Raw genomic sequence first — 26,251 nt, forward strand, 5'->3', positions numbered from 1 at the left:
AGCATACCGACACTCCAGTCGACATGGGATAAATTTTTGTTTATATGAATTATTTTGTAATGTAATTATCTTTTGTAAGCCAACATGGTATATTGTAAAAGACTCATATATGTATGAGATCTTATAGGTCATTTTAGTAGAAGTAGATGAGAGAAAGGTATAATGTGTGATGAGGAAATTTTGTATAAGGTGATATAGTTGACATCAAAGGTTTGGTTATTGACTGAGCTTAAACCAGTATTGAACCTGGCATGAGAGATGTTGTTTTGAGCAGTACATTGTATTGGATTTAATAATCCATTTTGTAGTCAGTGTGACTCTTTATTGAGCAGTGAGCTCTAGGCTATTGGCCTCCCTACATGTGTAGGCCCCTCATTGTAAGTAGTATTTATTCATTGGCCAGTGAGTAAATATTGTGGGTCACAAATCCCACCGAGGTTTTTCCCACACTGGGTTCCCTCATTAAATATCTTGTGTTATGGTGTGTTTCTATGTTGTCCCTATTATTTATATTTATTGCAATAATTCTTATTTATCGGTACACTGTTTTGGGATACAAAGTTATTAATAAGTTTAAATATTTTGTCAACTGGTTAGACACTGATTCCCTTCCCCCCCTCTTAGTGTCTTTGGGACTGTCATTGAATCTAACAATTGGTATCAGAGCCTAGTCCTCTATTTTCAAAAGCCTAATAGCTTGAGGAAGATTTTGACATCGGTACAAATGGAGAACTTAAGAAAATAGTTTGAAGGAGCCCTTGAAGGTTTTGATGCAGAAAAATTGAAGAATATCAAACTTGAAGATGATCTGAGGATTGCATAGGAATTCATTAAAGGACTTCAGGAGAAATTTTCTATAGCACAAAATAAATTAAAAGAACTTCATGAGAAGATGCAAAATGATGATGATGAAAAAGAAACTCTTAGAGACATTACAAACAAGTTGAGACAAGAAAATAGTAATATGAAGAATGAAATGCAAGATATGACTATGAGGTTATGTAAAGATATTGAAGACATGAAGAAGAATGAAGAAGACTTGACTAGGAGACTTAATGATGCTGGAAATGAAAATCTGAGACTTGGTCATAAAAATGATATGTTAAAGATAGACTTGATTCACATGCAACATGATAAAGCTGAGCTTATGAGACACATTGGAAATCTAGAAAATGAGTTGGCTACTACAAATAAACACAAAGACAAATTCAAGCAAAGTTCAGAAGAACTTGATGACATGCTTAAAAAATAGAAACCTAATGGAGATACTAATGGACTTGGATTTGAACATGGAGAAAGTTTCAGTACTGCAAACAATCAAGATCAGAACAAACTGGTAAGACAACCTAATTCTTATAAATTTAATGGCAAATGTTTTAATTACATCAAATATGGTCACAAAGAAAATCAATGTAGATTTAGAAATAATCAGAATAGAAATTCACCCACCGGTCAATGTTTCAAATGCAACAAAGTTGGTCATAATTTAGAAAGTTGCAGAATGAATGTGAAATGCTATGTTTGTGGAAGATTTGGACATTTATCTAATCAATGCAGATCAAAAACCAGTCAAGGATATGGAAAGGCTATTCAGAGGAATAATGTAACTTGTTATGCTTGTAACAAGATTAGACATATTGCTAAATTCTGTAGAAGTAAGAATTCACTGGCAAACAATAAAGGATATAGTTTGAAGGGCAAAGAAAAGGTAGATGAAGTTAAGCAATAATTTTCAAAACAATGGATTAAGAAGAGTGATCAGAGAACTAATGAAACTATATCTTCACCGATAGAACAGAGTAATCCTCCACAAGCAAGAGATTCTTCACCTAATTGAGGAGCAATCTTCAGGGGGTATTGCAATAGGTTGAAGATCATGCATTCTACCCTTAGTTGATTGTGAGAAGATACATTTCTTCTTTACCGGTGGATGTGTTAAGTTTTCACTTAATCGACGAGCATTTAATGTTGTTTTAAAGAACTTTTTGGCTATAAAGCACCGAAAAACCCTCATTTCAAACTCACTGAGCATTCAAATGATCAGAGAGTGTGAAATTGAGCAAGGCATTCTAAGGCAAAGCTGTGAAGCAATTTTCAAGTATTCAGAACTTTGATTTAGAGGTATTTATCTTTCAAATGGCTTCCTCATCTTCTGTTCCAGAGTTTATTTCAAACCCTGCCATTTATAGGAGTTGAGAAATACAGCCCCACAGGAGCCTAAAGATCTTCTGCAAGTTGAATAACCTGTTACAAGGAGAAGCAATGAAGCAAAATCTGAAGAACATACAAAACACAGAGAATATGCTCAAAAAGAGAGCTCAATATTCACAAAAATATGTAATGTGATTCTTACAATTAAAAGAAAGAACTCAACCTTTAATAGGTCAAGAAACCCTAAAAAGGGAAAACCTAAGTTTGCACATAATAATTAATTAAAATAATTAATTATATGCACCTAAAGTTAGCTTAAGTGTAAAAGAGATAACGGGAACTTAAATAATTAAACAAAGAATGTTTAATTAATCAAGTAAATACCCAAATACTCTAACACCCCCCCTTAAGCTAGACTTAGGGAGAGGCTAAAATCTACAACAGCTACTGAAAGTAATAAAGATGGGTCCCGGCAACAAGGCCTGATCAGGTACCCAAATACAATGAAATCTCTATGAACTGGAGAAATAGAGAAAATCACATGGGAACAAAACTCTACTCCAAAAAGAGATGGAAAAGAATATCATTGAAGCATGAAGACCCTACAAACTCTATCAAAGAATAACTACTGATCTGAAGAACATCCACTGAACTAGAACATGACCAGATAGAGAAGACTGTAATCTGCATGAGTGCCCTCAAATGACACTACTCGAATCAGGAGGCAAATAAGGCAAAAACAATTGAAATCGAAGATGCAGATGGCATGAGAAACCAAAGCCTAAAGAGTTGATCAATCGAACCATGGAAGCATTAGAACCAACAGGATAAACCTCCCCATAATGCGGAAGTGGGAGAGGGACAAGAACACTGAAAAGGATAGCCAAAAATAATTGCATGACGAAGAACCAAGAACATCAAAGGTGCTGAGACATATCATCATTAGGTGAATGTCATGGAAGGAACACTCACTTGACAAAGGAAGATGGCAAATAAAGGCAAACATCAACCCCCTCATGGCACTTGATCAACAGTGCATGTACAACAAGACACAAGATATGCAAGATTCCAAGTAAACAATGCGTGATGGCACTTTATCTCAGTGCGTTTGCATAATTACAAGCTACAATGATAAGAAGACTGGAAATAGAAACGAGAATCAAAACAGAGACACCCTACTCAGAAAAGAGATCCTAGGACCTAAAACAACCACGATATCCACTAGAGTGCTGAAAAGCAAAAAACTAAATAAAATATGCATGGAGTAGAATCTAGAAAAAAAACTCATATTTCTGGAAAGTACATAGAACACGCTTTCGAAAAATATAAAGTTGTTGAAAAACGGAGGTCGGATGCTCATTCTACGTCTCCCGGAATGCAAAAAAGAGACCTCACTTTGATTGCAAAAAAACATAGTCAAATAGAAAAATTGGAAAAAAAATACCAACACCATGATGTTAGCCTCGGAACCAGCTTTCCGACGCCTATTCGTTTTCAAAAAAATGACTCCGTATGCCCAAGATAGGGCCAAAAAACCAAACCCCCCCTGAAAAAGCCAAAAAAGGGGGTCTGGTTGCTTGTTGGTGGTCCGATGGCTAGTGGATGGCGCACCGGTGGCAGGGTGGAGGCCGGGTGGCGGCCCGGTGGCGGAGCGGTGGCCGGCTGGAAAAAAGGGCCGAGGAGCCGGAGCGGCGGCCGGGGACTGACCGGCGGGGGCCAGGGCGGAGCACGGCCGGGGAAAGGAGCTACAGGCGATGACTGGCGAGCGGAGCGGTGGTTGGAGGAACAAGTAGAGGCTGAAAGGGAGGAACTATGGGTGGCGGTTGGTGGGGAGCTGAGCGACTGGTGGGAGTGGGAGCGGAAGCCGAGGAGAAGCCGAAGGGAACGACCGGCGGGGGCCGGAGTTTGTAGCCGACAGGGGCCGGGGAGGGATGCCGGAAAGGGCTGCAGAGGCCAGACTGACAGGTCTGATAGGCCTGTCAGTCCGGTACCCTGCGGTACCCCCAAACCCCCAAAAAAAATCTTTCCCAAAAAATTTTTTTTTCTTAAAAAGAAACAAACACCTCTTTTTTTTTTTTCAAAATTTTTTTTTAAAAGCAAATTTCGGCCTGCATGCCGTAAAAAGGCAAATTTTTTATTTTTTTGAAATTTTTTTCTCGATCTGCATGCCAAGGTCGTATGGCCTAGATCTGAGAAAAAAAAATGTTCCCAGAGGCTCACAAACCAAAATAGGTCAAATTTTATATGACCATAGGGGTTTTCGGGCCTTTTGAACATGATGGTGAGGTCCGTTTAGGCCCAAAGTGCTCAGAAAAAAAGCTCAAACCCTAGGTACATAAAAAATTTCTGAAAACCCAGATCTGCTTCCAAAGCAAAAATTCTCAAAACAAGAACAGGCAGCTGCAGATCCAAGCTCTAATACCATATAGGAGTTGAGAAAATACAACACCACAGGAGGCTAAAGAGGTTCTGCAAGCCGAATAACCTATTACAAGGAGAAGCAATGAAGCAAAATCTGAAGAACATACAAAACACAAAGAATATACTCAAAAAGAGAGAGCTCAATATTCACAAAAATATGTAATGTGATTCTTACAATGAAAAGAAAGAACTCAACCTTTAATAGGTCAAGAATGTAGGATTTGAGAAATACAAATCCACAGAACCCAAAAGCAAACCTGCATGTAAAAAACCTGTCACAGAGAAAGAGAGAGAACGAATACAAGGGTTTTGGCTCTGACAAAGAGAAAAGATGTATTATCAGAGAAAAATAAATCAAGAGTATGAATAATACAAGAGATCAATCCTTATAAAGGAGATCAACACCAAAAGGAAAACCTAACCCTAAGGTGTGTGCATTTAATAATTAAATATTAATTATTAAATGACTAATATGTGCATAAAGGGAAATCTTAAGAGGAGAGTAAAGTTAATTAATTACTTTACTCTAACACCCCCCCTTAAGATAAGCTACAATGCAGCTACAAACAATGCAGAAGAAAGCAAAGTAACTACAATGCAAAAGAGGGTCCCGGCAACAAGGCCTGATCAGGTACCCTAATACAAGAAAATCTCTATAAAGCGGAGTAAAGGAGAAAACCCAGTGGGAAAAAACTCCTCTCCAAAAAGAGATACAGAAACATGCTGAAAAGAAAACATGAAGGAAGGAAGGCCTCACTGAGACCCCCCAAGGACAACTTCCTTCACCCCAAGCATGGAGCACAACTGAAGATAGCGCGGAGATGCCAAAGGTTTAGTGAAGATGTCTGCAACCTACTCCTCTATAGGAATATACTCCAAGATGAGAGAACCATCCTAAATCAACTGTCTGATGAAGTGCATGTGGATTTCAATGTGCTTTGTCCGCTGATGCTCCACTGGGTTGCAAGAAATATGAATGGCACTCTGATTATCACACCAAAGAGTAGTGGGACAATCTGGAGGAAACCCAAACTCTGTCATCGACTGCCGAAGCCATAAAACCTCCTAACTAGCTAACATTGCTGCACGGTACTCAGCCTCTGTAGATGATAATGCAATAGCAGATTGCTTCTTCCAAGACCATGTAATAGGACCAGAACCAAGGCAAAAAATGAAGCCAGAAGTAGACTTTCGATCATTGACATCACCAGCCCAATCAGAGTCAGTGAAGCTAATGATGTGAGGGGATCCTGAAGTGTAGTGAATGCCATAATGTGTGGTGCCCCGAATGTACCTCAAAATACGTTTGGTTGCTTGCCAATGGCTCTCATGAGGATCATGGGAGAACTGAGAGACAAGACCAACCGCAAAGGAAAGATCTGGACGAGAATGTGTCAGGTACAACAAACTGCCAACCAACTGCCTGTATAAAGTGGGGTCTACTGAAGGAGTAGAGCAAGTGGAAGACAAAACAACACCTGACTGAAATGGAGTGGGGGCAGACTTGCAATCAAGCATGCCAAATCGCTGAAGCATATCAAGAGCATACTTCTCCTAAAATATGGAAATCCCATCCAAAGACTGAATAACCTGTAGACCCAGAAAGAAGTGCAAGAGACCAAGATCTATCATCTCAAACTGCTCCATCAAAGCTCTTTGAACACTCTGAATCATGGAGGATGAGCTACCTGTAATGATGAGATCATCGACATATAGCACAAGAATCAAAAGATCACCCTCCTGACGCTGAAGATACACTGTGTGATCAGAATGACAGCGTGTGAAGTGAGAGGAAAGCAAAAAAGAGTCAATCTTCTCATACCAAGCCCTGGGGGCTTGTTTGAGACCATACAATGAACAACGAAGTCTGCAAACCAAAGAAGTGTCCTGCACAAATCCCTGAGGCTGCTCCATATAGATCTCCTCATGTAGGTCTCCATGCAAGAAGGCACTCTTCACATCCATTTGAAACACTATCCATCCCTGTGAAGCTGCAAGTGAAAGTACCAGGCGTATAGAATTCATCTTGGTGACAGGAGCAAAGGTCTCAGAGTAGTCAATACCCTCTACCTGAGAAAACCCCTTCGCAACAAGACGGGCCTTATACTTATCAATAGAACCATCTGCAGCATACTTGGTACGATACACCCACTTGCACCGTACCAACTTTCTTCCCTTAGGAAGAGGACAAAGATCCCAAGTATGATTCTTCATCAAAGAAGAATACTCCTCATCCATGGCCCTATCCCACTCAAGGTGTCGTGTCGCCTCTGAAAAAATTTTGAGGATAATCTGAAATGGCATGACTCAAAAGACTAGAACCAGATGTCTGAGCACGAGTGCGATGAGTATTTGAAGGATCACCTGCCAAAGAACCAGCTGCATCAACAGTATCACTGGCCCACTTCGGCAAAGATGGAGCAACTAGTGGTGGTGGAGATGGTGGATCATCATCTACATCATCCTCAAGAGATAAGTAATCCTCAAGAGATGAAGAGGAAGGAGTAGGCAATGAGGGAGAAGCTGGGGATGAAGAATCCATCTGAGGATAGCACTCATCAAACTGGACATCCTGCCGAAATAGGACCTCTCTGGAATCAGGATCAAACTGTAGACACCTAAAAATGGTCAACGCTTGCAGGGTCATACTTTAACATTTGCGCATTGCCTCATTTTAGGTTTTTGCATCGCATTAACATTTCTCCTATGTCACGCACTTGGTTTTTATCATTTGCGAGCATCGAGTCATTCTTCTATCATCTCGCCTTCGAATTTGGTCTTGTCGACAACAACCTTCAGTCATGATTTTGGTCGATCTTTGTCCTTGTCAATCTTGTCATATTGCGATCGATTCGTCATCAATCCTCGTCCTTCTCAATCATGTCAATTTGGATCAATTTGTCATTGTTCCTCATCAATTGGCGCATTTATCAATCAAATCATTTATCACATTGGTCCTTTGTTAAGTCAAAATCATGATCGACAATAATTATCTTCAATCAAGACCTAATTGTCATCCTCGCATTGCTAATTCACCTTCTAGGGTTTTGTGATTTAGTCATTTAACCTTGCTTATCATTTTCTTCCTTTAGGATTAATAAATTACTTATTTATCCTAAGTCTTCTCATTACAATTAAATCTTCATTTAATTGGCTAATTATTCCTCTTTGTGAATTAATTAATAAATGAAAGATTATTAATTAATTTACCTAATTTCAAATTCCTAATTTTTATCAATTTCAATTTTCTAATTTTCTTAATTTCCTAATTTCAAATTCCTCCTATTTCTCTCCTAAATTCATGGAAATGACATAGAAATTTGTCATAATTTGTCATAATTGACAATCAATCAATTCTTGACATAGAAATTTGTCATAAATTGTCATAAATTCTTGACATAGAATTTGTCATAAATTGTCATAAATCTTTGCATAGCAATTTGTCATAGACATGTCATAATTTTGCTATTCTTGATTTGAATTTCCATTCGAATCACTATCATGCTAATTTGTTCATCTCTCCAATTCTTCTATAAATTGGATGATCTTCATCAATCAAGGCTAATTGGTAATTGATAATCAGGCTATTGAATCTAAGCTTCTAGTACTCTTGATCAAAAATCCCGTCTACTTGCTTTCAATTATGTGTGCACTTGTAGGTGAGATCCACAACTATTTGGAGAGGAAAGAAGAACAATGGAGCCGCATGAAGGAGCATTCAAATCGTGTCTATGGTTTGCATAATTTCTAGTTTTGTATGCTTTGTTTTCATGTCTCTATTGAATGTGTCTTAGGATAGATTCATTGCAATGAATGCATTTGTGATTGAATTATTACGTTTATCTTTGCTTGTGATGATTTCCTATTTCCTAATGTACATTAATTGGTGAACCCGACGTGAAAAACTAACCTTCTAACCTCTTTATGGTGTTTTGAGTCCTCTCAAGTTGATTTGCAGGCCAAAAAAACCAAAAACAGGGTCGTGCAGGGTTTTCTGGAGACTCCTGTGCCTGTGTGAAGCAACCTGCGCCTATGTTGAGCATTCTGCACTTGTGTAGATGACATTCTGTGCTTGTGTCATGGGTTCTGCGCCTGTGTCATAAGTTCTGCGCCTGTGTAAAGTCCAGAACAGAGGTAAAAAATGCAGTGTTTACTTGAAATTTGTTGTGTTTTTGCATTTTGTTTTTTGTGCTTTGGATTTTGGTACTAATTATCTGTGCAGAATCTTGGCATATGCATGGAAAAGACAAAAAATCAAATTACTAACATGTTTATGCAGAATCGATAATCAAAGACAACAAATCAAACTTCTAACTCGGGTTTTGCAGGTTGCCTTGGAGAAACAACCAAACTTTGTGTTTGTGATTTTTAATTAGGCACTTAGTGATTTCTAAATAGGTTGGAATGAATGTGTTTATGCTTTGATTGTTGAGTGTGACATTGGAGTAGGAGAGTATGCTCTCATCCTTTTTAGGGTGATCAAAAATCCAGATCTTCGATACCATGCTTTTGTCTTGGATTGTGTGTCTCCTTTAGAGGGCCTGCCTTCCCGACCACTTTGCTTTTGCAAGCAAGTGATAATTGTGAGAAGGGAATGACCCAAAGTGAGTATGGCTAGAATTCCTTGGCATTCTAACTCACTATAAAAAAATACCCGATGAGCGAAAGCTTTGAAGGAAGTGTTACGTGGGAATTGCAGTTACTTGGGAAGTGATGACCCTTGGACTCTTTCTCATATCAACATCTAAGTAGGGCCTCTTGGTCTAAATAGTGCTTGCACGACTACATTTGTTTGGTATCTTGATGGGCTTAATGTCTCAATCATGCTTGCGTGACATCAAGGAGTAACGCTTAACAGAAATCCTTACTACACACCTTGTTTTTAGAGGCCAAAAACCCTTCTAGTTGCTTGAGAAGGACAAGTTCAGATACTTGGAAGAGATACTAAGTTCGCCATGGGGAGATTTCCATGGGGACTGATGCTTGGCTGCCCTGAGAAGTGAGTGCCGTGGAGGGGAGCCCGTGGGGTCAAGCATCTATGTATTCTCCTTGAATCCCATAATGAGTCTACCTCTCAAGTACCTAATGTCCTTGCCTACCATAAGAAATGTGGAAATGAGCATGATTGTCTTGAGTCTAAGTTGCAATATCTTGTATTCTTTTCTTGTCAAAAGTTGAATTGTATCTCATTTCAAGAACAAAACAAATTGATCCAACATAAGATTAAACACAAGAGACATTCATCCAACAAAGGTTCAATAAAGTTTAAAACTCATCTTCAAACATGGTTGTCAAATATTGTTCAAGATCTTGTCTCAAGAAGCATGTCACTTACATTTAGGTTCATCCTAGGTTGCATTTTGCAAAACTCATTGTCAAGTACCAAGGTTAGGTTTCACCTAAGTCATACTCCTTTGCATATCAATAAGGGTCATCCATTTTCATGTGTCCTCTTGCATTAAAGTCATATCATTGTCATACTTTGCATACCCTAGGTCTCTTCATTAAGCTTGGGTCATTATCATATCATATTAGGGTCACTTGCATATTAATTGTCCCTTTGCATATAGTGTCAAAACTAGGTTTTGTCATACTTGAGTAATGTGAATCTTTGATAAACCCTAAGTCATTGTTAGGAGGTCTAGACCTTATCAACCCTTTTCTCCTTTTTGTCATCCATGTCATTTGGTCAAACCTAGCTTAGTATCCAAGCATATAGGGGAGACTTTGTCATTTTGTCCTTTTGTCACTTGGTCCTTTTGTCCTTTGAGGTCTAGACATCATTTCAATTTCCTAAGGGTTTCTCTCTTAGATTTGCATTCATAAGTTTGTCAAAATCTTCAAAAACAACCAAAAACATAAGTTGCACTCTTGTCATAGATTGCATTTTCATCTATTTAGTTTGCATATCATACATTATCCTCAAAAAAATTTCAAAAGTATTGTATTTGCATAGTGACATGTCTATTGAAACAAGGTTCCAAGCACCAATGATGCAACAAAGTTTGACATATCAACCGACAATGTAATCACAATTCTATCCAACCCAACAACAAAGCAACATTGATCAGACTTTTTATGATGAAACAAGTCTCCAAATACAAAAACTAGAGGAGAAGCTAGCTCAAGAAGAGGAGATTTTGGAACAAAGAGTGAAAAACATTGAGAAGAATAGATCACAAATGTCCAAAATGTTTCGAAAACTTCCAGGTCGAAATCCAAATATTGAGCCAATTGATGTAAGGTCTCTTATCGAACGATCAGACATACCAACTCTCCTCTCACAAATAGAGATGATGAAACAATTTCAAGAAAAGAGACAACATCAATTTCAACATTATGTGCCTCCACAATAAGAACAAGAAGGTGTTTACTATCAATCTGATTTTCAACCAATACAACCAATGGTTCAACCAATGGTCCAACATGTTCAACCAATGGTCCAACATATACAACCAATACAACCAATGGTCCAATCTCAACAATATGTCCAACCGACTATCAAGTATCAACAACAAACTAAATGGACAACTCAGTATCAACAACAACAACCAAACATTCAAAAACAAAGGTTGCAGCACACACCAAGCCCAATTTTGAACATGTCAAACCAATCTAATCAACATCTAGTTCAAAATCAAAACATGACATCAGACCAAAACCAAATTCTTTCCAAACAAGTTCAAATTCCAGATACAACTATGTCAAAACCTCGAAAAAAAGGTGGCTTTATTGCAATGCTCTTAAGGAAATTACCAAGTGAGTTCTTTGAGGAAGATCAAGATAATACAACTATGTCTAGCAATGCCTCATCCCCCCGCAAACAAATTGACTCTCTAGTGGCATCTATCCCTACACCTTTAGAAGTTTCACAAGAACCTTCCATATTGTCCTCATCAAACAATACACCCAAGGATGCAATTACCCAAGAGCTATCCATAATTGATTGGCAAGATAATCCAATTCATGATGCACATCCTTGTCATGTTTCAGAAATACAAGACCCAATGCAACCATGCACTTTATTGCCATTACCTGTTTTAGAAGACCCCATTCAAAGTCCCTCTTCCTCATGTTCAAGCATTGATTCCTTGCCAAAATCCATCACAAATGTTCAAAGTGTATTTCCTTCATGCCAAAACATTGATCCCTTGTTAGAATCCACCATGCATATCAAAAGTCCAACCTCATGTCAAGAGGATAATTTAGAGCATGAAGAAACGTGTCTTGAAATAGATCAAGATCAAGATCCTGAAACCTTATCATCCCATCCAATTGTTGACCAGGACCCCATGTTCCTAGACACTCACAATGATTCCCCTATTCTTGTCCATCCTATCCAAAGTCCTATTGACACTCCATTCCCCGAGCAAGATCAAGATATCCCAGTCTATCAAATCCCAAACGATCCCCTTCCATTTCATGAACACAATGTCCTTTCAAATCCCATTGACATTCCATTTCCTAAGAAAGATCAAGATATCCTTTCCATCCTTTATGATGATCCCATTGAAAGTCAAGAGCAAAGTACCTTTAAAGAGGAATCCAATGATTTTCCTCCTTGTCAAGATCAAAGTATCCTTCCAAGTTCATTTCCAACACAAGACCCTATCATTCCTTCAGATCCTCCACAAGATCCACTTGTTCCTCCATCTCCTTGTCATAATGCTCCATATACACTCCAAGATCTCATTTCTTGTGATGATCCCATTATTTCTCCCATTCCATCTCTTGAACAACTTGTCATTGAACCATGTCCACTACACAATCCTAGTCCCCCTCATGATCCTAATCCCCTTCATGATTCTAATGTGTCAGTGCAAGATGTTCATGAACCCTCAACATGCATAATGGGTTCTTCCACTTTGGTCCAATCCGATCCACTTCAAGATCTCATTATTTCTCTCATATCATATCCACCTCATAATGGACTCACATCTTCTTCCCAAAGAAAAGAGTATCCTACAAGTCAAGATATTCATAAAGGCAAAGGAGTAGATCACCATAAGCAAGAATCCCTCCATATCAAAGAATATACTAATGGTCATGGCTATAGAGCTCACACTCAAGGCGCTAGTATCCCTTCAAAGTCAAAATCCAAATGTCCACCTTCCCCATCATCGCTTCCATCCATTTTAGGTCCTTATATTCCTTCATTCTCTATGTAAGGTCAGCAAAGGCACACATCCTTGAGTAAATTTCATCCATTCAAAAGAAGTCCATTTCATTCATATCCATCCATGCATTCCTTTCCCCCTCCAAGCAATTTGGATGCCAAGTATAAAAGTCATAAGTCTGGAAATCCACATGTATTCAAGGATCAACATGTCCAATATAATCGACATGTCAAAACAAAGAAAAATATGATCTATAAAGAAAAAGAAATATCCAAAAGGCCACAAAGGCCCACTGAGAAAAATAAAGCAAAGTCAAAATATATATGGGTTCCTAAATCTCTTGTGCAAGCAATGCACTCCAAGGAACCACAAAAGTATGAAAAATCAAAAACCATGTGGATCCCTAAGCAGCTTCTTGAAGCACAAAAAGAAAAATCCAACTTGGCATCCAAAGTTGCTATTCCTCCATCTAGACATTCCAAGTCTATTCCTCCATCACCTTCTTTATCCATTTTGGGCCCTTATGTCCCAAAATCCATAGCTATTCCTTCATCAAAATCTCCATATCCAAAACCCATTTTTCCTCCATCAGTCCATCACCCCTCAAGGTGTGTGCCAATGTCGATCTTGCCTTCATTTCCGTCCACTAAAGCCCAATTCTTCCAATACCCTATCCATTATCCAATGCATATTTTCCATCCTTCCATCCCTCTGGTCCAATCCTTTGCATAAATCCTAGCCTTAGTTTCATCTCATTTTCCATGTCCTTATCCTACCAACGTCTTTGAGCATGCTTTTAAAGGTCATGGTCCATTTTTTTTCAAGGCTACTCTCCAAACAAAAAGATGCTTGAGTCCTTCTTCCATCCCCTATCATGTGTCCATCTTCTATTGAAAAAAAAATTGAAAAAAAAAAGTGAAAAAAAAAACAAAAAAGACAAAAGAAGAAAAAAAATAAAGAAAAATAATTCGTCCACTGGTGACAACCTGGCAAACAGGCACCTTGGGCAAGTACCGTGATGAAAACCTGGCAAACAGGCATCATGCGTAATCTATGAACTTCTTGTACACCACACTTGGGGGCAAGTTTCATCCTTCCATTATCCTATCGAACCCCTGTCATTACCCTTCATATCCTATTGTCCCTCATGTCCAGTTTCCCTTTCCACCTTTGATCTTGACAAGGCTGAGGATCGTCATGAGCATCATGCATCTTGTTTGCAGCTTTCAGTCTATCATAGCTTTTGGTCTTTATCCATTTGCTTATTACAACCTTTCATCCATATTCCCTAGCTTATTGCAACTTTTTGCCACTATCCCTTAGCCAATCCCGACCTTTAGTCCATGTCCCTTATCCATTCTTGGTCTTTCTTATCCTATCCATATCTTATCACTATCCATACACTCTTTTTTATTCCTTGATCTTGGTCTGAGATAAGGATGCAAAATTTAAACATGGTTTCAAAAAACCTCTTGACATGTCCCTCATGCCATGTTCCTGCTTTACATTGTCATATCCAGTCTCTTGTCCCATCACACAATAGCCCTTGAAAATTGCATCCGTATTGTCTCCTTAATAAAAGGCCTTTGTCTTCCCTTTATCCACCATCATTTCAGCAAGCCTATTTATTCACCTGTCATATTCCTTGCTTTGCTAGACACTGGGGGCAAAAAAATCATTAAAAAAAAAAAACATTTAAAAATGTCCTGAAAAAAATCTCAAAAAAATTGAAAAATGTCTTGAAAAAATCTCATAAACATTTAAAAATGTCCTAAAAAAATCTCATAAAAACTTGAAAAAATGTCCTGAAAAAATCTCATAAAAATTGAAAAATGTCCTGAAAAAATCCCTAAAAAGTCAAATACAGTCCTTAAAAAAAACGAAAAAAATAAAAATTGTAAAACTCCAAAAACAAAAACAAACATTTTGCAATAAATGATCCTTTTGTGCATAAGACAAATCACTGAGTATACATCCAACAACTCGCAATCCAACACTGTGCTTTAATGAAATCACACATTCACAGATGAACTCTTTCCATCAAACCAAACATTCAAACTGATCACAATTGTCATATCAATCGAATATCAGTATCAAAATCATTTTCCTTGTTCCTAATATCATGGGTCTTATACAGGGTGTGGTATACTCGAAACCAGACTGTGTCCTGTCTTAGACGGGGTACCACATGTTCTGAAACCAGACAACATGATCGTCCTATCAGCACTTTCAACTTTTGACAATAAAGATCAAGATGTTTGTCTGATTTGCTTGAATTTGTGTATCTTATCTTTTTATTGATTTATCTTTGGCTTCAATCATGTTCCTATGTTGCTCGATGATGTCACTGAGTGATTTAGAGTGACTGGGATGGCTCATGGTCTTTTTCTTTTTTGATTGTGATTGTCGTTTGTCTGTGATGTGTCTGTCTTTTGCAAAAAGGGTTGCATTTCAGCTCTGCCCTTCAATGCCATGATGCTACGCATCCATTTTATAAAAATAAAGGTTCTCACCTACAAAGTGCATTACTGAAAGCAAGTTTTTCTTTGTCTCTAACTCTCCCCTGTCTCATTTCTTCTTACTAACATTTCTTCCATCAGTCCAGATAGTCAGTTCGGTCTAGTGCTCCGATATCCAAACACATATGCTATATCCTACATTCATTGTTTAGTACATTTGCATTCCATCACATATTACATCAAGCATTTTATCCATTTCATTTCATAAATACATCAAAAGTACATAAAAATACATCCATACATGTTCATAAACAAGTACATAAGTCATCCATACATTGCAAAATAACTACAAATCATAACACATTGCATCCCATCATATCGATGCATTTCATATCACATATCATAATAATATCGGAGTACAAAATCGGACTGTCTGTCCTAAGTATGGCCCGCAGGCTGACTACAACATGTCAAACTACATAATGTCCACTGTCTGTCATAAGGAGCACGTGCCTCTGTCACTGGGTGCTCCCTCTATCCTCCTCATCCCTGCCATGTCTCGCGGATGATGTCCCTCCTGGTCCTGGCTGTGGTGGTCTCATAGGTCCACTCACCCCCATGCTGCTCAATGACCTCCGTGAGCGTGACCTACTCTCTGTCCTTGATCGTGCTCGATATGAAGGTGCTCTCCGCTCTGGTGGAACTGCACTCTCATATAGTGTCCTCCAATACAGTCTCTCCTCTCTGGTCTCTACCAGCATCTATGCCATCTCCCATGCACTGGCATCCCTAATCGACCCAATGAACTCAGTGACTCTCCGTCCCTCTCGCTGTGCCTGAGCCATTGCTGTATCTCATTCTATCCTCAAGCTGGCATTCTATCTCTCCAATGTTGCAATATAGTCTTGCTGACTCGCTATGGTAGCCCTGCACATCTCCATCTCCTCTATCCTAGCTGTCTCTGACTCTATGGGAATATCCTGCAATGTCTCCTAATCAGCTGAGTCTGGCTCATCATCATCCTCCCCACCATCATCTCCCTCATCCCCGTCCCTATCATCCTCATCATCCTTTTCATCCTCCTCGTCCTCATCATCTCCCTCCTCTCCTGTGAGTGGGAAGTCCTCCTGTCGCCTCGGTACTGGAATATCCGGATCTGTCAATGGCACTGGCCGTCGTCGTGCAAACCATCTCTCATACTCATCTGTCATCCCGGCGTCTGCCACATCTGACCTCCAATCCCACTGTCTCTGCTGTAGCTCTGCAAAGTCGGCATATGCTATGTGTGGCTGAATCATACTCCCCCACTGACTCGTCTCTCTGTGAGATCGGGCAAAGCATGCAGTCCTCCTAGGTACGTCCTGTGTCTCTCCAAATTGTCATCTGACTCTCTCTGGCAGGTACATCTCAATCACTCTCTGGCGATTCACTGGTCACCCAATCAGGTACCTCTCCTATCTACAATATGGTAGCTCATCACTGTCATCTGACCATCCAGAGCAATCAAGATATGGCCTCCATGTGAACTCTCTCAGCTGTCTAGCTCATGTCGCTAGTATAATATGTATCCAAATGGACCCTATCTCATTGCTCCACCATAGCAATACACATATGGTCGGTGTGGTACAACCTGTCTCTTTGTAATCGGTCGACATATGGCTATGTGCTCAAATGCCCATACCTGAAGCAATGTGACTCCATAGCTCAAAGTCTGCACTCCTTGATACGCTATCTGATGCAGCTGAAAATATAGCATAGAAAGCACACATGGTCCCCACGCATACACCATCCCCTCTATCACCATCTGCTCTAGCACTCTTCCCCATCTAATAGGGAATCCATGTCCTCATCTGTCTCCTGCTATCACAACTGCTATCACCACACATCGCTGATCATACTCTCCTGCCATAGTCTCCCAGTGGATCTCCCTCTCGACAATGTCCAGATCATCTGAGTCAAACTCAAATAGCCTACATAATGCATCTCTCCCTGTCACTGGGTCATACTCTATCATCTCTCCATGTATCGGAATGCGGAGGATACGCCATACATCCTCCAATGTCACTGTCACTTCGCCAGTCGCCAAATGGAATGAGGAGGTCTCCGAATGCCATCGCTCTGCCAATGTGGTAAGAAATCTTGTGTTTTCCCTAATCTCGGGCATGTATGTGATGTAATATATGCCAAGTCCTGCTAATCTGTCTCTGTCCGTGCTCCTGAGTCTATGTCGTAGCATAAAACAGTCTGGTCGATTCTCCCGCGTGATCAACGGATACTGTCGACTCTGCATCACAATTGGGGCATCTTTTTGTCAATTTTAGGGTTTGTTCCTACGGGCTACATTTCCTTGTTTTATGGCCAAATTTGGGTGTACTTTATCTATTTTACCCTATCCTACCCTTGTCCCCCCTTTTCAGGTCCTTTGCATGCAGTTTTGAACCTAAATTGAGTCTTACATGCACAATTGCACTTGTGTCTTGCCTCTTGCACCTGTGTCTTGACTCTTGCACCTGTGTACCCTTACACAAGCGCAGAATACCTGACACAAGTGCAAGATTTTCTCTGCACAGGTGCAGAAGTCAGTTTCTGCATCCCTTTGTGGGCCCCGCAATGTCCCGCAAGCATTCAAAATTCACGAAATTGCAAACATGGGTTTTTGAGATCCATACCGCGGCTCCTGTGTCGTCCGGTCATCTGAATGTGCGTACATGTTCTCCAAGGTGATCCGCCATTGGAATGTTCGCCATCTCTCTGCAAGTGTCCTTGTCTAGAGCACCAAATCCTCCTGTTTAGCTAGTGCAAATGAGCAATTTTCCACCTCTTGGTCTCATTTATAGCTCTTTGTCATTGCATAGATGGACGTGTGTCTTCTCCATGTTATGTTGGTCGTGGTCTTGTGCACGTTAAATTGCTTGTCCTTCATGCATCCGATCTCTGATTGTCCGTCCATTCGATCCTATCATTTTTATCGATCAATTGGCCTCTTTTCTGCATGTTTCCAGCCAATTCCTCGAGGGGGCATGCATATATCATTGTTATTGTCTGGGGCATTTTCATATGTCATTGTCAACATCCGGGGCATTTTCATTATTGTTCTTTGAAACAACGCTTAAAATCGCATTGTCTCAAAGAGGGGCAAAATGTAGACACCTAAAAATGGTCAACGCTTGCAGGGTCATACTTTAACATTTGCGCATTGCCTCATTTTAGGTTTTTGCATCGCATTAACATTTCTCCTATGTCATGCACTTGGTTTTTATCATTTGTGAGCATCGAGTCATTCTTCTATCATCTCGCCTTCGAATTTGGTCTTGTCGACAACAACCTTCAATCATGATTTTGGTCGATCTTTGTCCTTGTCAATCTTGTCATATTGCGATCAATTCGTCATCGATCCTCATCCTTCTCAATCGTGTCAATTTGGATCAATTTGTCATTGTTCCTCATCAATTGGCGCATTTATCAATCAAATCATTTATCACATTGGTCCTTTGTTAAATCAAAATCATGATCGACATTAATTATCTTCAATCAAGACCTAATTGTCATCCTCGCATTGCTAATTCACCTTCTAGGGTTTTGTGATTTAGTCATTTAACCTTGCTTATCATTTTCTTCCTTTAGGATTAATAAATTACTTATTTATCCTAAGTCTTTTCATTACAATTAAATCTTCATTTAATTGGCTAATTATTCCTCTTTGTGAATTAATTAATAAATGAAAGATTATTAATTAATTTACCTAATTTCAAATTCCTAATTTTCATCAATTTCAATTTTCTAATTTTCTTAATTTCCTAATTTCAAATTCCTCCTATTTCTCTCCTAAATTCATGGAAATGACATAGAAATTTGTCATAATTTGTCATAATTGACAATCAATCAATTCTTGACATAGAAATTTGTCATAAATTGTCATAAATTCTTGACATAGAATTTGTCATAAATTGTCATAAATCTTTGCATAGCAATTTGTCATAGACATGTCATAATTTTGCTATTCTTGATTTGAATTTCCATTCAAATCACTATCATGCTAATTTGTTCATCTCTCCAATTCTTCTATAAATTGGATGATCTTCATCAATCAAGGCTAATTGGTAATTGATAATCAGGCTATCGAATCTAAGCTTCTAGTACTCTTGATCAAAAATCCCGTCTACTTGCTTTCAATTGTGTGTGCACTTGTAGGTGAGATCCACAACTATTTGGAGAGGAAAGAAGAACAATGGAGCCGCATGAAGGAGCATTCAAATCGTGTCTATGGTTTGCATAATTTCTAGTTTTGTATGCTTTGTTTTCATGTCTCTATTGAATGTGTCTTAGGATAGATTCATTGCAATGAATGCATTTGTGATTGAATTATTACGTTTATCTTTGCTTGTGATGATTTCCTATTTCCTAACGTACACAAACAACCTGTATGACTTAACATCCTCACAGTAGCCAACAAATATGAGTGGTTGGTTTTTCCTCTCCATGGCTATCCACTGAGCATCAAGAATAAATGCCCAAGCCTCACTACCAAAAACTCGGAATGTAGAAACATCAGGATTGACATGGGTCCAAGCCTCCTCAGGAGTCATATGTCGCAATGCCTTATGGGGCATCCGATTCTAAATATAATTGGCACAATTGACTGCCTCAGCCCAAAATGAAGAACTCATAGCTCGAGACTGTATCATACAATTTGCCATCTCCCGTAAGGTTCTGTTCTTTCTCTCAGCAACACCATTCTGCTAAGGGGTGTAAGGAACTGTAAAATGATGCTGTAAACCATGCTCAGTGCAAAAATCTTTGAAAGCCTGATTTACATACTCCCCCCATTCTACAAATGTCTTAAAAATCCGAAAGGAGTCAAAGACATCAGACTTGTACTTAAGAAAGTACACCCATGTACGTCTAGAGAAGTCATCAATAAAAGTGAGCACATAATGGGCCCCTGAAAAGGAAGGAGTCGGAAAGGACATAAGATCACTATGTATGACCTCTAGGGCTGCCCTAGCACAAGAGGCTCGACCCTTAGGAAAAGGATCTCGATGATGTTTGCCAAGGACACAACCACGACATACACCATCTGTACAAGAAATCTGTGGAAGCTCAATCACAAGTGCCTGTGTACTCATCTGTTGTAGATATCTGTAATTGACATGGCCAAAACGCTCATGCCAAAGCCTGCTCACTGAATCTGCATATGCTATAAGAGAGGAGCCAACAGTGTCTGAACTCTCAAAGCCATCAAAACTATATAAGTGAGATGCAAAATCCACACTCCCAGTAGCCACAACCAAGTCAGGATCATGAAGATCTCGAATAATCACATCATGAGGTGAGAACTCAACTATCTTACCAGAGTCAGAGTGGCAAATCTGATAAACGGATAGAAGGTTTGTCGAAATGTCAGGAACCAAAAGCACATCCTGAAGACAACCACCATCCAATGAAACAGTACCAGAACCCTGAACGAAAAGTTGTGCTAAGTCACCAACTACAATATGTCTAGTGCCGGTAGGGGCAAGAGCGGTGACCAAATCCTCTGTGTGTGTCATATGGTGAGAAGCACTAGAATCTAGAATCCAAGTGGATGTGGAGGACCATGCTCATGCAGAAAGAGCATGACCTTTCCCTGTGGGCTATGAAGGAGGCTGTGGTGCACTGATATTATGCTGCTGCATGGCTTCCTCCAAAGCCTCTAAACGTTTCCAACACCTGGAAACGAGATGTCCTTCCTTGCCACAAAAACTGCAAGGATCACCTGTTTTCTTCTTAGTCTTGGAGGAAGACTCACCAGACTTTGAAGATTTGCCCTGTTTAGAATTGGACTGTGGTTTTGAATCAACCTTAGGTGGTGGCTTGGAGGGATTCTCACTAGCCTCTGAATCTTTCTTAGGTTTCAGTTTCTGCTTCTGTTTTCCTTTGGAGGACTGGGCTACCAATGCTTGGTTCTGTGAACCTGAAAGTGAATCCAACTGCTTAAGCTTAGCCTGCTCATGAGTCAGACGATCACAAAAGACCTCAAAAGAAGGCATGACATGTCGAGCACCCAAGGCATCCATGGTGGAATAGAAGGTCGAAGAGAAGATCTGAAATGGACCCCGAAGCTTGGAGAGAATTAGGAAAATGCACTCTGTATCAGTCTTAGTCTTACCACAACCCTGCAAGATAGATCGTTGTTGTTTGAACTTCATCAGAAAGTCCTCAATAGAAGGAAACGAATCAGGTACCAAGGAAGTTAACTCTGCCTCAAGCTATAAAGCTCTAAACTCATTGACAATACCAAAAAGTCCTTTAAACTTGGTCCAAATGGCTCGAGGAGTGAGACAACCCTCAAGATGAAACTGAAGATTGTCAGAAATGTGTAAAGCCATCAATCCCATAGCTTGATCCATATTGTTCCTGTGTTGCATAACCTCAAAAGGATGTGTCAACTGAGGTTGAATCTCATCCAAATAGGACCATAACCCTCTAGATTGGAGAAGAGTCATCATGCGACCCTTCCAAGTGTGGTAATTGTGCGGTCTGAGAGAGTCAATAGGCTTGTCGGCCATCCTGTGAACTGTGCCTCAATTGCTCTGAATGTTTTAATTATTATTAAGTGGTCTTTCAGAACTAGACAGAAGATGCAGAAGGGGTTTGATTGTTTGTTGTAGTGGTGTTTGTATATTCTGGTTTTTTGATGTAAATAATAGAAAGTAAGAGAAAACACCCCCCCACAATGCAGAAAACTAATCCCTAGTACAAACTGAAAGCCAGAAAATGATAGAAAGCAATAACGGGTTGAGACAAAATTTGGAGCACCTAAAGAATTTTCTGATGAAATAGACTATATATCTGGAAAGAGCATAGAACCACCTTTCCAACACCTATTCGCTTTAAAAAAACAGAGCAAAAACAAGCAAGTTATGCCCTTCGGAGTGCAAAATGGCTCTTCAGATTTTGACTATGAAAAAATGCAATCAAATTGGAGAAATTTGGAAAAATTCCTACACCATTAGAACAAGCTCGGAGTCAACTTTCCAACGCCTATTCATTTTCAAAAAACAGAGATTGGATGCCCAAGTTATGCCCAATTTTGTAAAACTGCTCAAAAAAGGACCCAGATGGGCCTTTAAGTCCTCAAGGGCTTAAAAAAATAAGCCCCTGGTCTGTTGGGCGACCAGGGGCTAGCGCTGGTGGCTGGCGGCAATGGGGTGGTGTAGGGGCGGCGTAGGGTAGATGGGCAGCACGCGGGCGGCGAGCGGCGGTGGTGGGCACTGGGCGACGCGACGGGGTTTACCGCCGGCGGCGGTGGCCGCCGGGCTGCGTGGGCGGCGACGGGTGCCTCCAAAGGGCTACGCCCTTTTAAATAAAAAACTGCATCTGTGTCCAAATCGAATGAATTTTATATGGAAATAGGGGTTTTTGGGTGCTACGAGCTCAACGGTGAGGTTCGTTTGGGCTCAAAGTGCACCAAAAAAAAAAACCTCCCTATTCCAAAATAAAAAATAGAAGACAAACACAGATCTGATGCAACCAAAACCTATATCTCAAAATCTTTCAAAAGTTTGAACAAGTTGCAGTAGATCTGGCTCTGATACCATGTAGGATTTGAGAAATACAAATCCACAGAACCCAAAAGCAAACCTACATGCAAAAAACCTGTCACAGAGAAAGAGAGAGAACAAATACAAGGGTTTTGGCTCTGACAAAGAGAAAAGATGTATTATCAAAGAAAAATGAATCAAGAATATGAATAATACAAGAGATCAATCCTTATAAAGGAGATCAACACCAAAAGGAAAACCTAACCCTAAGGTGTGTGCATTTAATGAATAAATATTAATTATTAAATGACTAATATGTGCATAAAGGGAAATCTTAAGAGGAGAGTAAAGTTAATTAATTACTTTACTCTAACAAAGAAACCCTAAAAAGGGAAAACCTAGGTTTGCACATAATAATTAATTATATGCACCTAAAGTTAGCTTAAGTGTAAAAGAGATAAAAGGAACTTAAATAATTAAACAAAGAATGTTTAATTAATAAAGTAAATACCCGAATACTCTAACACCACTGTGGAAAATGTTAAACGCCCTAGACTTGTATTCAAGATTATCCCCGAGATTGTGAAACAAGATGATTCTGTAGGAGCTTTTACAAAAATTCCTAAGGGTGTAGCATTTGTAGAAGACCCTAGAATTTACATACATTGCAACATAGAAAACCTAGGGATTGAAGAGTTGAAGAAAATGTTTAATGAGGTCATTTCTGATGAAAATGGAGTAATGAAACCCAAACATAAGATTGTGGAAAATTTATATTTTGTAGAGATTCTGAACATTCCTGAATTTCCTAAGGAAGTTGTCAGACTTGTATTGAGCAGAATCCATGGAGAATTCATGTGGGTAGAATCAGTTTGCAAAATAACGAGGGAAGCAATTTTGTTGGTGTAAATAATTATTCATCTTGGATATTATTACACTTTACTTAGGAAATGCATTTCATAGTAGTTTGGGTATGAGACACTTGGGTGTTTGTGCCACATTGGGATAGTGTGTGTAGGAGAATTTCCACCTTTTATGGTGTTGATCTTGTTGTTACACTCCACATTCAATAGGTGATCCACCTCATGTGGACTATTATATTGTTTCTCCTACCTACCCACACCTATTTCCTATCTACCCTTGTTTCTTATTGAGCCACATGTCATGTTTATGTGCTCACATATCCATATAGCCTTGCCTATATAAGCAGGCTCATATTCATTGTATGTATCGATTGATGATCAAGTTGATCAGTATTTTCATCTTGATAGAATATAGTTTATTTCTCTCATATATTTTGTCTCTCTTATTTGTGCTTTCCATTGCCTCTTGATCTTAGCAAAATCTCACATGGTATCAGAGCTGGTCCATGTCTCACATGGTATCAGAGTCATTAGAGTGTCATTGGTTTGCTAATTGAGAGAAATTTGATGCTATTTGGGGTTGTGTATTTTGGAGTTTTCTATTGCAAGTTATTATTGAAGCTTGATGGATCAAATCTAAGGTTACCATTAGATTTAGGAGGTCTAAGAAAGTCATTTTTTCCTTTTGTTTCATCAAAATCAGACTTCAGAGGCCAAATCTAGAGGCATTTGAAGTTTGACGCTGCGGTGAAAAGTTTCCAGAAATTATAATTTTGCAGGCATTTTTCAAATAGCGATATCTCACTCATCCGGACTCATTTTTTTGAGCAATTTTTTTTGATTTGGGGTAGAATTTAGTGATCTATACAGTGGTGTAGGAGTTTTCTGATTTTTGGATACAATTTGTTTGGAAAGCACAAAATCCTGATTTTTACAACTTTGGAGGCTTCGTTTGGGCTCATATGGACTCCTTTTCAGGTGCCATTCTTTTTGAAAGTGCATATTTTTTCGTCTACTTTCATAATCTACCATATGTTTGTAGTTATTTTAAGTAGAAATTGTACTTTTAGTATTTGGCCATTTTTGGCATATTTGGTACTTGCATTTTGCTTGGATCTCAGTTTAGATCACTAGCAATAATTGTTGAAGTCTCTTAGATCTCATTTTGAGAAGTTGTAAATTGAAATCAAAAATCCACTTAGCCTTGTTTTGCAAGTGGCCCATTGTATACACACTAAGTATAAAGTGCCAAAATCACCATTTTGGGGGGATTTCTTGATTGAGTATTTTGGGGGGGTGTCTTGTGTGATTGTGCCTCTCTCTATCTTGTGTTTTTTCTTTTTGGTGCTATGGGTTCTCCTAAATTTCCACTTTTAACTCCTCATAATTACACATCATGGAAGATTAAGGCATAGAGTAAACTAATGGAAAAAGGACTCATTCATTATGTAAATGAAACTATTACAGCACCACCCGATCCTAAGGTTGATCCTAAAGCTCAAATTGAATGACTTACTAAGAGTGCTATGGCACTTGGAACTCTTAGAAAGTATGTATCAGATGACCTCATTTTTCACATTGATAAGTGTACAACAATTAAAGAGGCTTGGGATATTTTTCAGAAATTGTATGGTCAAGTTGATGAGATTAAGGGCTACAAACTTGATAGTGAACTCACAACTTTGGATCCCAAGGATTTTGATACAATCCAAGATTATGTCACAAAAGCAACTGAGCTAAGAGCAAAGCTAAAAGATTGCAGAATTGACAAAAAGGATGCTCAATTGGTTTATAACTTGTTGGACAAGCTTCCTTCAGAGTATACAGCCTTTGTATCTAGCTTTCACACCCATAGGTTAGCTCAAGGTTCCTCATACACTTATCCCTCATTTGATTCATTCACGGAGATGTTTATACTTGAGAAATCTAAGTTGACCATGATGGGGATTTTCAAATCTTCAAAGTCACAAGCTTTGGTGGCTAACAAAGGGAATCAAAGTAATCAAGGAAAAGGCAAGAATCAAAAGAAACCTAAGTCTAAACCACAACAAGATGGAGCACAATCTTCCTCTCCACAACAAGGTGCTTCACCATTCTCAATCATATAAGGACAATCTTTTTTGTGGATATTGCAAGAAGTCAGGACATGATGAACATCATTGTTATAAGAAGGATATTGATGAGTTGAAGAATCTTCTTGAGAAGAATAGAATCAACCTACCTTCTAGAATGTCTACATTGGCTTCTTCTTCTAAGGATAAAGGAAAGGATCACTCTTTTGGGATAGATAAAGGAAAGGGACAAGCTCTTTGTGCTACTACAAGTCATGATTCAGGGAGATGGCTTCTAGATTCAGGAGCTTCTCATCATATGGCATCTGTGCAGTCTATGTTTTCTACATTTAAGCCTTGCCACATCCCATAGATTTTGATGTGCAATCATACATTCATGGGTGTGATTGGGAAAGGATCTATTGCCATTGGGGATAACTCCTTCAATGATGTGTTGTGTGTACCCCACTTGACAAATAATCTTCTTTCCATCTATCAAATCACACACGGGGCAACTAGGAAAACTGTGGAGTTCACACCTGATTCAGTTATCATTAGAGACTTGGAGAGTGGAGCTATCATTGTGACTGGGGTGGTTGATCATGTATCTCAATCATACTCTTTTTCACATTTTGGTCCTATTGATGAGGTTGATTCTTCCTATGT

The 26,251-nt window shown here is 39.1% G+C and overlaps 1 protein-coding gene across 1 annotated transcript; it reads left to right on the forward strand.

The window, feature by feature from the left end:
• The first annotated feature begins 3,742 nt into the window (after nt 1-3,742).
• LOC131859053 (uncharacterized) lies at nt 3,743-22,497 on the forward strand. The gene is made up of 2 exons (XM_059212571.1): nt 3,743-4,138; nt 22,348-22,497. Exons 1-2 carry the CDS (start codon nt 3,743-3,745, stop codon nt 22,495-22,497), a joined length of 546 nt encoding a protein of 181 aa, XP_059068554.1.
• Nucleotides 22,498-26,251: the final 3,754 nt, after the last annotated feature.

Source organism: Cryptomeria japonica, chromosome 10, assembly GCF_030272615.1.
Source record: "Cryptomeria japonica chromosome 10, Sugi_1.0, whole genome shotgun sequence".
NCBI lineage: Eukaryota > Viridiplantae > Streptophyta > Pinopsida > Cupressales > Cupressaceae > Cryptomeria > Cryptomeria japonica.

Bases quoted from the DNA above. Each gene is read 5' to 3' on its own strand.
- LOC131859053 (XM_059212571.1), top strand. From the start codon at position 3,743: ATGGCTAGTGGATGGCGCACCGGTGGCAGGGTGGAGGCCGGGTGGCGG. The intron at 4,139-22,347 runs GTACCCTGCGGT...GGGGTGGTGTAG, and splicing joins CTGATAGGCCTGTCAGTCCG to GGGCGGCGTAGGGTAGATGG.